At 42.5% G+C, this 13,714-nt stretch overlaps 1 protein-coding gene across 4 annotated transcripts in view; it reads left to right on the forward strand.

The window, feature by feature from the left end:
- Window positions 1–9,648, forward strand: part of LOC127003719 (uncharacterized) — a 58,560-nt gene extending 48,912 nt beyond the window's left edge. For 3 of the 4 annotated variants that reach the window (XM_050870663.1, XM_050870664.1, XM_050870666.1), the window contains one exon: window positions 4,685–9,648. In XM_050870663.1, coding sequence (XP_050726620.1) covers window positions 4,685–6,072 — 1,388 coding nt within the window. In that variant the 3' untranslated portion in view covers window positions 6,073–9,648. The remainder of the gene's footprint in view (window positions 1–4,684) is intronic. The other variant, XM_050870665.1, reaches the window with a different exon arrangement.
- Window positions 9,649–13,714: the final 4,066 nt, after the last annotated feature.

Raw genomic sequence — 13,714 nt, forward strand, 5'->3', positions numbered from 1 at the left:
TGGTATTCCTCACTTTCTGACCACGCCTACTGGGTATCTGTTTTCTGTATCTGAGTCTGGGTATCTGTTTTCCTTTACCCTCGTTGTTTCCCCTCTTTGTTAGTGTTTGTCCTTTGAGATGTTTACACTGTTGTATATCTGTCACCCTACTTGTTAGTGTTTGTCCTGTCAGATGTTTGTGCTGTACTGTTATGGCCATTCCTCTTGTTTGTTCGTTTTCTGGGTCCCGACAACACTGCCCATTTTCTTCTAACAGTTGTGGCTACTGGCAACGCCCGTGCGCCCATCCGGGAGCGAGTTGTCTGTTCACCATAACCTGGTGTCACACTGAGCCCTCTTCTTCACACCGCATTGGCGGCAGCTTGGACAACTGGCAAATCCAAATTTTCCGGGTGTGAGTCACACACGGCCAAGATCAGTTGCCCGTATCCACATCCACAACGTAAACAAAGCACTTGCCCTATATCAACATGGCGTCGCCTGCTAAAGTAAGGGCTCTCGCTGCTTGTGCTGCGCATCATGGCGGGTTGGCGCAATTTTCAAAATTCAGTCGTGGTGGCTGCTCACGCTAACTGAGGCTTTCGCGCTATTTAATTTTTTTCTTGGTAGATGGTGGCTCGCGCTAATTGCGGTTCGCGCTAATTGATCTCGCGCTAAGTGGGGCTCTATTGTATATGGAAAAGTCATAATAGAGAGGGTACAAAGACTTACAGAAGAGAAAATCAGTGAAGAACAAGGAGGCTTCAGGAAGGGAAGGGGATGTGTGGATCAGATATTTGCCTTTTGGATGGTAGTAGAAAAAAAATATTAGGAAAAGGAAAAAACTATATACTGCCTTCATGGATTTAGAAAAAGCTTATGACAGAGTCGATTGGCTGGCATTGTGGGATGTTTTAAAGATATATGGTGTGGGAGGAAAACTGCTTAATGCAATAAAGTCTTTCTATGAGGATGCATCTGCATGTGTCAAAATTAGTGGAGAAACAAGTGAACATTTTGAGATAAAAGTGGGCTCGAGGCAGGGGTGTGTCATGTCACCATGGTTGTTCAATATTTATATGGATGGTGTTACAAGAGAAATGAAAGGCAAAGTTGGGGAAGTAGGAGTAAAAATGTATGCTGAGGGAAAGAAGAGGGTGCTGAATTCAATCTTATTTGCTGATGACACGGTGCTCATTGCAGAAAATGAAAGTGACTTAGAAAATTTGGTCAGCATTTTTGATAGTGTATGTAAAAGGAGAAAGCTGAAAGTAAATGTCAACAAAAGTAAAGGGATGGTTTGTGAGCCGAGTAGAAGTGAGGTTGTGGATTTTGTGTGCCCATATAGAGTGGGAATTGAATGTGAAAAAGAATGCAAAATAAATTTGAATGATGAAGAAATGGAGGAGGTTAACCTGAGAACGTCGGCAGACCCTTTTGGCTTTCACGAGTCGTGGCTGTGGTACGGTGGACCCTAAAAAGGGCTCACCATAAAACCCATAATTCGAGCTAATTGTAGGCGGTGGTGGCATAGAGCAACCCACCATACATGCCCTGGGTCATAGTGGTGGGTGAGTGATCTTGAGGTGGACTTTTTTGTCATAGGTGGTGCTGTAAGGTCATGGTAGACTGAATTAGCTATCCACACAGTAATCACTTGCCAAATTCTCAAAGGTAGACAACAAGCGACTCTCGGCTAGATGCCACGCGTCACAAGACTGTTTATTTTGTAACAAACACCACCCAAAAAGAATGGAGTTTGAGTAAAAGTAAATATTTTTAACAGCTTTATGGTTATGAGAGGAGTACTCTGATGTACGTTCCATGCTCTTTTCTTAGTCTCAAAATGCCGTGTAATTTTGCCGTTTCTCGGCCACTTCTCGGCTTTCCCATAGCTGAAGCCCACGGGTTAATGAGTTTAAGTACCTTGGATCAGTTATGTGTAAGCATGGTGGTACAGAAGGAGGGACAAGAGAAAGGACATTACAAGGAAGAAAGGTGGTAGGGTCTTTGGGATGTATCATGAATGGCAGAAGTGTGAGCATGGAGATAAAGAGGGATTTGAGAAATACAATAATAGTACCAACCCTCACATATGCAAGCAAAACATGGGCCTGGAATGAAAGTCAGAGGTTTAGAGTGCAGGCAGTGGAAATAATTTATTTGAAGAGTGCATGTGGTGTGAGTAGAATGGATGGAGTGAGTAATGAAAGTGCATCTGAGCGTTTTGGAATGTGTCCTGTGGGTGAAGGGAAGAAGTGTGGAGTGGTGGAAGAAGTGAAGCGACAGACTTTAAAGTGGTTTGGCCACATGGAGTGAATGGAGGAGAGTAAGATGACCAGGAGGGTGTATGTGATTGAGATAGAGGGAGGGAATGTTAGAGGATGACCTGCAGTGAAATGGAGAGATAGGGTGCAGGAGTATGTAAGGGAGAGGGGTGAAAGATCCTTGAGAAACTTTGAGCAGGCAAGGAGGGAGTGTCTGGATAGAGAGAGATGGAAACTCTTTTGCCGTGGCCATCCCCTGGTGGGAGCTCCTAGGAGCAGGCGTCGATGAGATGATGATGATGACGAACCTAATAAACGTAGGTGTATAGTTTTTTTTATAGTGCATGTTGTCTGCATGTTGTCTGTATAGCCGCACGGCACACTTGGTGACAGACTGTGAGGCACTGAGGCTGCCAGGTTGGCAGTGGGGCCCCGTGAGGGGGACGTATTATTACCAGTATGGGTAAAATTTTACAAGTGCACCAGTCTCACACTGGCAGACAAAACTGTTTTCTTGGTAGTTTTTGGTGTGTTAGGAAATAATTTGCTGACTTTCTGTCACAAATCATTAAATGATTGACTTTTCAATGCCTATTGTACACCTGCCATCGCCTGCCGCCGCAGCCACAAAATACCTCTCAGAGAGAGGTCCAACTTGCTTACTGTTTCTATATTTCACTCACCACTCACAAAGATCACCAGTGAACAAACTAGAAAAAAACAACAGGTAAATTAATGTTTTTCCTGCTGTGTATTCCCCCAATGTGCATGCATGGTGGACAGCAGAGCGACTTATTTCTGTAAGGTGCTTCTCGAATCACCAGCGTAGTGGACCGCTGCCGCCATGTCCAGTCCTGCGCTGTGTATTTCCACCACCCCACACTGCATACTGAATAAATTTAACTAACCAAACCTAACATATCCTAACCTAACTTACCTAACCCCCCTTGACTCCCTTAAGCTGTGTCAGTACCTACATTCACAAACACTTGGCTATTTTCCATTACATTTACATCCTGGATTGCTGCATAAGGCTTTCTTGTGGTGTAAATATGTTCTTCATTTTAATGGGAACCACAAGGAGGAAAATATTTCATCAGGTGGACTGAAAAAGACTACTACAGTAACTGAAGGATGGGACAGCAGATAAAGGGAGGAGGGCGAGGTTGTTAGCAGACGCATTTGTAGTTACCGAGTGTGGTTGGTTCAAAAACTATTCTTGGTCGGTCCCCGTGGATTTCTGACCCTCTGACCTTGTCTGTTATGTCCGAAATTCACAATAAGCAAGTCCGTTATATCGAGGGTGTAGATACTGTATAATCATTCCATGGTTATCCCATTTAGCTGAAGCAAAATGCCAGAGGCACCAGTTTCAGATTCTGTGTTTTAAGTCTTGTTTGTCTCCATGGTGCAGTGGTTAGTGTACCTAGTTACAAATCCACTGGCCTGGGTTCAAATCCTGGCCTTGGCATTCTGCTTGCAACTCACCCAGCTTTTCATCCTTCATTTTGGACTAGTCTTTAAAAGGGTACCTACCTGTCATGTGTCCCAGTCATGGTTCTGTGTCCTGGGGTAATGGGTTCTTACCCACCGCAGGCTAATGGGCCAATGAGATGGAGATGAGCCCTGATGCCATTCACAACTATAGCGCATGCCTACAACTTTGCCTTTTGAGAAGTGAAAAGTCTTTGAGACCAGAAAGATACTGCCAGAACTTGGCTCTTGTTTATATAAATTAGCCGAGGGTAGCCAGAACTTAGCTTTTGTTTATATAAATTACTCTAGGATAGAATTGGTTTTGTTATACATTTTTTAACCAAGAAAGCCATTGCCAAGAACTGCCAAGGATGTTAAGTGGGAATTTACTGAAAACAACAACCAAGCATAATTAGTGTTCTTGGTGTACCACTGCTGCTAGTTCAACCCCCTGCAAAGCACCTCACACCTTAGGCAGTGGCATCGTGAGGGGGGCGGCTGGGGGGGGACATATTTCCCCGGGCGCAGTATATAGGGGGTGCCAAAGTAACCCACACAACTGTCAGTTAAAAACCCTCGCTTCACTTTTTTCCTTATTGCCTGGGGGGGTGGGGGGCACCATTACTGACTTTGTCCCTGGGCGCCAGCAACCCTCGCGATGCCACTGACCTCAGGTTCTTGGTCTCTGATTCATATTACATGTGCCTAAGACACAGCAATTTTTTATGCTTTTTCAGAAAAAAATATCATATCTTGGCAAATATGGTAAAGTATTGCATTTTTTTTCTCAGTTCTGATGATTTTGAAAAAGAGCAAGTTATTGTTTTTGCAAAGAAAGTTTTTCTATTTATAAATGATTTATTATGAGGAATGTCTTTACCATTTTTTAACCAAGGAAATTTTAAGGACTTTTAACATCAGTATCATTCACTTGCATTCTACTTTATATTTCATCTTGCCAGGAACAAGAATGGAAGCTGAAACTTCATTGACTACAGGGAGCTGTTTGGAAGTTGAGGAAGACTTGGTCAGCAATGCTAACGTTGGATGGATTTCTGAAGAACACTCATGTCAGGAGCTTGATGAGGTTGCTGAATATCTAACTTTTGCCTTATGCCACTTATGCAAAGCAGGTCAAGATCATAACTTGAACAATATTTGCAAAGGAATATATGCAAAGCCAGAAAATAGTATAGATATTTCAAGTATACTAGAGATGAGTAAAAAAAGTTTTCAGAATGTTAAAATGTTAGATTCTATTTATGAAAATTCTGTGAATCATGATTATGATGATGTGAGTAATTCTTTTAAATCACAACTTTCATCAGCAGAAAATGTAGAAAATAATTTAGAGATTTCCGGTTCCAGTAGAAGTACGAGTAGGTGTAGCAGTGCCATGTGCAAAAATGGTACCATTTCATCGACGCCTGCTCCTAGGAGCTCCCACCAGGGGATGGCCACGGCAGAAGAGTTTCCAACTTTCTCTATCCAGACACTCCCTCCTGGTACCAGTGATGTATATGGTAAGGTCTTTGGGAAAGTTCAATCTGGGTTACCCATAAATAGTATAAGACAACATAATAACATGTTGTCTACTATTTTGTGTGACTCAGATTTAAAATTATCATTATTTCTGCCAAATGAACTTACACCACATATGGAAAGTGTTCTTGTAAATGAAGAAACCCCTCCAGTAAAGCACTTCAAACAAAGAGATGACAAAAAAGTGAGTCAAGAGCATTTGTCATCTCATGGAAAAACTTCAATACCAAATGATTCTTCAAAGCAAGACAAGTTGAACTTGGGGGACAAGCACTTAAATTCTGTGCTTCTAAATGAAGAACTCACTCTTGAAACAAAGATTATTCAAACTCGCTCTGGAAGAAAAACTCGTTTTACATTTTTTTCTCAAACTCTTAATGATGACGTTGATGGGAAAGTTTTTGAGAGGAGTGAGTTGCATGATGAAGATGTTGCCTCTCCAACAAAAAGAATAAAGTTTGATCCTGAAGCACACAATTATGACCCTTCAAAAAAGAAAAGAGGAAGACCAAGGAAAGTGTCTCATGAAAATCTTGCTCATGATTGTGTTGTGACAAAGGATGATGTTCCTGATATGCAAAGTTACCATCCAAATCAGAGCTCCTTTCTCCCCCATCAAAAAACTGATTGCAACTCTAAAATGAGTTCATTAAAAAATCCTTTCCTGTCATTCATCAAAAGTCATCACATGATAAAGACTACACAAGAAAATGAGATAGTGAAAACAATCAAAGAACATAAAAAAGAACACACCAATATTTTAGAAGAAATTTACAGTATACTGGAAGATTTAGATCATCATCATTGATCAGATTTCCTGAAAAGGCAGGGTTGGGAGTTAGCAAGGGTCATGTTAGTATTATGATGAGAATTTTAAGAAAATATATTTGTTGAGGGAGGATCAAGTCATCATCCTCAGCTGTCTGTATTTTATGAGTTCCATCCCATAAGAAATACTTTTCTGTAGTGGGAAAATAAGGACATCCCCTTATTCAATTGCCTCAGGGAATTTTAGGGAATAAGTTTATTAAAACTAATATTTACATCAATACTTTGTTATTTCTTGTTTTCTTGTTTTTTGATGTTCAAACCATGTGTTGTGGAGGGAATCCTTGGACTGTCTTCACATTGTGTATGATGTCCTCTCAGTTTCACTGTAACTTTAGTATTAACATAATATATTCCATGCTCTGGTTTGAGGAAATTTTTAATGTCTCAGTGCAGTAGGTTATTTTATTGTAATAGAATTGAGGTGTGTCGTGCGAAAGTGGTCTAACTCTCAAAAATGGCGGTTTGGAGTTACAGGCGGGAACTTGTCCTGAGGTTTAGTTATCTTGTAGTGATGTCGGAAAAGGCAAAAGCGAACATCCTGCAGGGTGTACTAAGGTCTAAAGTGGCTTGTTTTGGTCCAACACATGGTGCAGACTAACTTTAGACTGGGAATGAAAGTGTCTAATGGATTGATACACTAATATTTTTATCTGTTTTTGCTCTCACCGACTTACTTTCATTTCGCTGATGTCCAAGATAAGTGTGGATGTTAATAATGTAATATTTTTTTTCAGTCTCAACAATGATAAGAATATAATATTTTTCGATTTAAAAAGTTCGTATAAAATTACTGAAGTACATGAGACTTGTCAGTTGAAATGTGCTTCGGATTTTGCGAGGCAAATCACCTCTGCAAGAAGGGAGCTTTCACATGAGATATGCTGCATCGCCCCACACCGTCAGACTTTAAAGAGTACAAGCACCCACATGAACCTGTGTGTCCCAGCTATTCCTGTCGTAAAGGTTGCATTGTGAAACCCAAGGCCCGCCACTTTATGAAGGGAGGGAGCGGAGGGCATGTGAAAGCTCCCTTCTAGTAGAGGTGATTTGCCTCGCAAAATCCAAAGCACATTTCAACTGACCTACAGTAAGTCTCATGTACTTCAGTAATTTTACTTCAGCAAATCATTCCTCTGCTAGAGGTTGCTTCCACATGAGATTTTAAAGCCATGTGGGTGTTGTATAAATCCAGTCCTGTCAAATGTCACACCATGTTAAGGTTGTAAAGAAAATCACCATTAAAGAGAGCCCGTTCTTCATTATGGAAACAAAACATTCCTTCCACATGTATGTACATAACATACATACAAACAGAAATTATACCAAACCAAGAACCACCTCTTGAAATGGATCAGTGTCTTGGATAAAATCCTTATCATAAAGCCTAGCAAAAGTGGCTTCTTGTGTCCATCCAGCCTCGGCCATGATGGTGGTAATCAGCACAGCCAAGGCCTTGGCCTTAGATGTTGAGGCTGGGCGAACACTGCCAGCAGTGAACGAACTTCGTGGTGTCAATCCCGCATATGCCCAGCATTGTCTTGAGCCATCTTGCCACCGTGTCCTTAGAAACATTCTTATGAGGCTCGATGAAGCTGATGAGTAGCCTTCCATCATCATTTCCAAATTCCTTTCTGAGTTTGGCAGTCCTCACAATGTACTCCTTCATAGTCACAAAGACACAACCTGGCATCATGAGTATAAGCATGAAACTTAAGGGCTTGAAGATTAAACTTGGGTCTGCATTGCTTGATGTTACCCCCTAACCAAACGGAAATAGAATCCTCGCCAATGGCAATGTTCCTTAGCATCAGTAAGTGTAAGGTTTGGACCCTGGTTGCTTGTGTCAGTGCCATCAGCATCACCAATTTGAGCATCAGGTCCTTCAAGGAAAGGCAGTGCAACGGGTCCATGGTCTGAATTCTCTGCAACACGGGTTTAACGTACCAGGTCTCTGAATACCTGGGAGTAGATGGTCTTTGATTGAAAACCCCTCGCAAGAACCTGTCAACGAGAGGGTGGATTCCTACCCGGTAGCCTTCCACCACTATGCCTAGTGCAGAGAGAGCTCCCCTCGCCATGTTGACACATTCGTAGCCAACATCTCTGTGAAAAGTATCAGACAGAAAATTTAAGATGTCGTCCACAGAGGGATTAAGGGGATTGATGTTCCTTCCACAACAAAATTGTGACCATCTGTTGATGTGAAGACGGTATTGTCTTTCAGTTCCTGGTTTCCATGAAGCCATGATGATGTCCATACCCGCTGCAGATATGCCACATTCTTGGAGCTGTTTCCGGACAGCCGACAAGCCATCAAGTTGGTGTGTCTCAAGATCGGGTGTTCCTCCGCAGATAATGGATGCAAGAGGACATTTTTCCGTGCCTTGATGACCCGAGGGTGCTCTACCAGCATCCAGAGGAGAGTGCCCATCCAAGGCTGCAACGCCCAGAGTGGAACGACCAACCACCCATGTGCTCTCTCCTCCCGCAACTTCTGGAGACACCTAGGGATAAGAGAGAATGGAGAAAAGAGGTAAACCAGGCCAAACTGAGCCCAATTTAGTGCAAATGCATCAACATGTGCAGCTTCTGGGTCCGGTTTCCAGGAACAAAAACAGTCCAGTTGCTTGTTTAAGCAAGAGGCAAACAAGTCGATGCAGGGAGTTCCAAACATAAGGCTCAACTCCCTAAAAATTTCCCCGTTGAGCTGCCACTCGTGTCTGTCATTAAATCGACGGGACGCTGTGTCTGCCAAAATGTTGCACGTTGCCAGGTATGTGGGAAGCTGTAATCCAAGCATCCGTGCTAACACACCAATCCCAAAGATCAATGCAGATGTCATTACAAACGAGGGACTTAGTACCACCCATGTCATCCACATATTTTATCACTGTAGTGTTATCACAAAACGCCTTGATGTGCTGCCCCCTGAGTAGTTTTTGCAAAAGACTTCAGTGTGTACCAATAGCTTTGAGTTCCCGAGCATTAATGTGCAAAAGCACCTCTACAGGTGACCATCTACCATTAGTAGTTTGGTCATTTAGGCAACCGCCCCAATCTAGGTTTGACGCATCAGTATATAGCTCAATTTCCGGATTTTTATGTCCTGAGCTGCCAGTTCATTGATCCACCAATGGAAATCTGTCTGTCAGTGATAGCCATCCATCTGTTAAATTTTCCTTTCTCCCTTTCCAAGGCTTTGATCTTTGCCCTCTCCAACTTTATGTAGTGTATTTTTACCATCTCAACTGCTGGGATTGCGACCACCAGAAGGCCAATCACTCTCGCAACTTCCCTGATTTTTTCCCTCTCCTCTGTCACCAAAAGGGAGCAGTGCTGCAAATTTTCGCTTTCCTACGTTCTGGTAGCGTGACGGTCATGGTCTCGGAATCAATGATATTTCTAAGATACTCAATGCGCTTAGTAGGAACCAGGACTGACTCCTCCACATTGATGCAGAAACCTACTCTCTGCAACATCCTTACTGTATCATGCATGCACTCATGACTTCCAGCCACCAAATTGCTCCACACAAGTGTATCATCAGTAAAACTAATAATGGTGTGTCTCATCATTCTCAGTGTCGAGAAAACTGGTTTCATAAGTTTGGTGAAGAGTCGAGGGCCTTCCGAAACACCCTTAGCATGACAAGTGAGTTGATAGATCTTTCCTGACCATCGGAAACATGGATATTTCTGCTGTTCCTCTGCAATTTTCACTGAGTAATATGCAATTATGCATGCCTAAGGTCAATTGAAGCCATAAAATCCCCCTGATTAATTAGTCTGAAAGCTTGCTCAAAATTTTCCATTTTAAAATGTTTGCAAGCAATGTGGCTGTTCAGCTTCTCTAAATCAATCACCATCCTAAACTCCCCATTCTTTTTCTTCCTCAAGAATATGGGGGAAGTAATTTGATGATCCTGTATATGAGTCACCTTGATCACTTTGAGACTTAACAATTTTTCAACTTCTTGACAAATGATCCCTTTCTCTTCCTCACTAAACACATATTCAATATCTTCATCAAATAAATGGTCAGTATTATCCTCGTCAAAGTCAAGATGGCAGTGCTCCACAATAACCAAAATGAAAGGATCACTTGTGATCATACGCCACTCACGTATAAATTTATGAAGTTGACGTGCTTCAAACTGTTGGCTCACCTGAAGTATCGCCAGGGATTGCTGTGTCCCCGGCCTCTCAAGTTTTTTTATGTCAATGCTGGATGTGGGTAGGAGCACCTTTGGTCCCCCTTGGTGCACACTTTGTGTTGGCCGTAGGGCTGGAACCTGGACGAGAAGCCACGGGAAGGTGCCTTGCCAAAGAAGCCTCGTGGTTTACCCCCACCAAACTTCCCAGGGCCAGAAGTCCAAAAATGAAATGGCTTCTTGGTGGAGAACTTGTTCTTCAGCTTCTCAGCCTCTTCGATCTGCTTGGCAGCTTGAGAAATATCGTCCCCAAATAACAGCCCAGTCATGGGAACCTTATTTGAACACAAATGGGAATATTTTTTATTTATTGCTTGGTTGATGATGTGTCGTCTGGTCAAGTTGTTACGGAAGTTGGCATTCCCGAGCAATGCCAAAGCACCATTGAGCATAGCCACCTCATGTGCCATCACCGAGTTCTCCTCATCATGAGCAACTATGTTGAGTGTAGTGAGAGACTTGACGACGATCGTAGCAGCTTTAACAATGTCCTTATGTAGTGCGGCGGCTATGCCTGATGAACGAGCCTCCCATAACCCACTTAGCCAGTGGGGTACCTCTTTGGCCGACTTGGTAAGGAGTGGCTCTCCCGTCATGCGGTTGTGGGTTCAATCCCAGGCAGCCGGCAAATACCCTGATCTTGATTAATTTCTTGTGTGTTCGATACATGCAGAGGACGTGTCGAAAAATAGAGGAAATTGAAATTAATCAAGATCAGGGTATTCGCCGGCGGCCTGGGATTGAACCCGCAACCAGCGTGACGGGAGAGCCACTCCTTACCGAGTCGGCCAAAGAGGTACCCCACTGGCTAAGTGGGTTATGGGAGGTTCGTTCATCAGGCATAGTCGCCGCACTACACTTATAGTCCTCCTCACGCATGCCATTGTCAAACAAATGGTTCACCATCGCGGCCACCTGCTTGTCAATTTCCCCTGAGCTGTCATCTGTGGGCCCAAAGTTCTTAGCAGCTTGAAGCAAAACACTGCCCTAGTGAACATCTTCCGGAATCTCCCCCTCCTCGCTACTAACCTCAAATGCGGGAGATCTAAAACCAGAGAACTCAGTATTACTGGACAGAGGCAGCTGAGCACCAGCAGTAGTGTCAACCCCAGAACAAGAGGGGGCTGACTCTGGCCCCAGTACAGCACTAGCACTCACAGGCTGTCAATCTTGTTGAACCTTGTACATGTCGCCCCTCAGGTCCGCAGTAGCATTCAAAAGTGTGGCTAAAGTAACATGCGTGGAGGGAGGCTTGAGAGGGAGGAGGAACCTGGGCCAAGCTGTGCCGCACGGGGTCGTGGACTGCCCCTTGTACTGGACTCGCCCTCTCACGATGGGCAGAAGAGCTCCGTGCCATGGAACTTGCCCCACCATAAGGAAGGCGCCGATGAGTGTCCATAACTCGAGAGGAGGAGTGTTTCTTGCCCGCACTCTGGCCAGAGAGGCGGCAATCATCCGATGAAGACATGGCGGCAGCCCCAGCTAGCGTGTGTGAAGTAAACCAACAGGTGGCCAGCAGCCTTTCCAACGGGGCACTTTACCCGCTCCCAAAGGATCAACGGGAATAAACTAAGCTCTCCAGTAAACTTTCAATCATTAGACCACCCGCTCCTATCACGGATAACAGGATGGTGAGTTGCCCGCTCTTATCATGGAAAATGGGATGGTGAATTGCCCGCTCCTATCACGGATAACGGGATGGAGAATTGCCCGTTCTTATCTCGGATAACGGGATGGAGAATTGCCCACTCCTATCACGGATAATGGGATGGAGAATTGCCCGCTCCTATCATGGATAACGGGATGGTGAATTGCCTGCTCCTATCTCGGATAACGGGATGGAGAATTGCCCGCTCCTATCTCAGATGACGGGGTAGTGAATTGCCTGCACCTACCTCGGATAACAGGAAAAACAACAGACCAGCAGGTCCTGTGTCTGATCAGCGTTGTGTCCATGTAGCAACTGAGGGTGTGGGGCGACACAGCGTATCTCATGTGGAAGCAACCTCTAGCAGAGGAATGATTTGCTGAAGTAAAATCAGGAATTAGGCACAGCAACATAATTTTTTTACAGAACACTTTTTATTCCATACACTCTTTAAAAATGAACCTAAAACCATGACTTTCTGTGAAAAAAAAGTGCGGGAGGAGGGAGTAAATAATAAATTTGACCGTAACCTAAAAAAAAAAAAAAAAAAAAAAAACATTGGTATGAAAGATCTAGTCTAAACATTTAATTTGATGTATAATAGTAATACATTGCACCACTTTATTCGGTAGTAATCAGTAATTAACTTTGACCGCTAATTACTCAAAGCTAAGGTCGGGCGGATTAGAGCACTTTAGCACTACGCGCCTCAATTGCAGGAAGGAATCTTAGGCTATTTTGAAAAACTCATTGAATCAACACAATGAAAATTGAGTTTTAATTTGATATAGGCCTGATTAGTCATACTAGTAACTGTTTTCTTATGTGATGAAGGTCAGTGAAATCAAAAGATAGATATTATGAGGCATGAGGTCAATCTTCTTTGCATAGGCTTTTAAAAGAGTTGCCAATTCCAAAATTATGATTAGCAGCAGTTTTTGATAAATGAACCTTTACTGCTACTGAAATTGATATCTTTGTCAATCCATTAATAGAATTCATAAATTGAAAAAATGAGGTTGTTGACCGATTATCATATGTTTGTTGATTCATCAGTCAGATGTGATGAAAAAGCTGTGGCAATGCATTATTATAAGAATTAGGTTGTTGACTTGATTATAATGTGGTTGCTGATTCATCAGTCATGTGTTATTCACCAGATCATGTTTCTGCTAAACTGTTTGCTAAATTTAAGGCTTCCCATATTTTATTATTTCAAATTAAGTTACTATGATACCATGTTCAATACATAAGAAATAACTATGTTATTAATACTTTCCATGTACTTGTGTTTATTATTTATTACAAAACTTTTATACTTCAAAATGTAATACAACATAAATATATCACATAAGCTTAAAAATACAATATTTTTATGATACTATGCAGCTTTATGTACATGTGGACTAAAGAGGTCTAGCAAAATAACCAATGACTTGTAGGATGGCTAAGGGACATGATTATACCAAGGTGAAGCATCATTGAGGTCACAAAGATGATCTTTAAGGAAACCTCAGCATATCAGCCAATAATGCAAGCATTTACTGATTGAAAAAAAAATCTAATATCCACTATGAGGTGATAATTTTGCTATACACATATATGTTATATCAATGAAGTATACAAAAAAAAAAGTGTTAGCTACCTAGGCAAAAGTATGGACTAGTGAATGCTTATCATTCAGCAAATAGAACCATTTAAAAGGCATTTTCAGCTCAAGTTGCAGTATATTTTTTTATATAAAGCACTGAAATAAACAGA

Source organism: Eriocheir sinensis, chromosome 26 (genome assembly GCF_024679095.1).
Source record: "Eriocheir sinensis breed Jianghai 21 chromosome 26, ASM2467909v1, whole genome shotgun sequence".
NCBI classification, from domain to species: Eukaryota; Metazoa; Arthropoda; class Malacostraca; order Decapoda; family Varunidae; genus Eriocheir; species Eriocheir sinensis.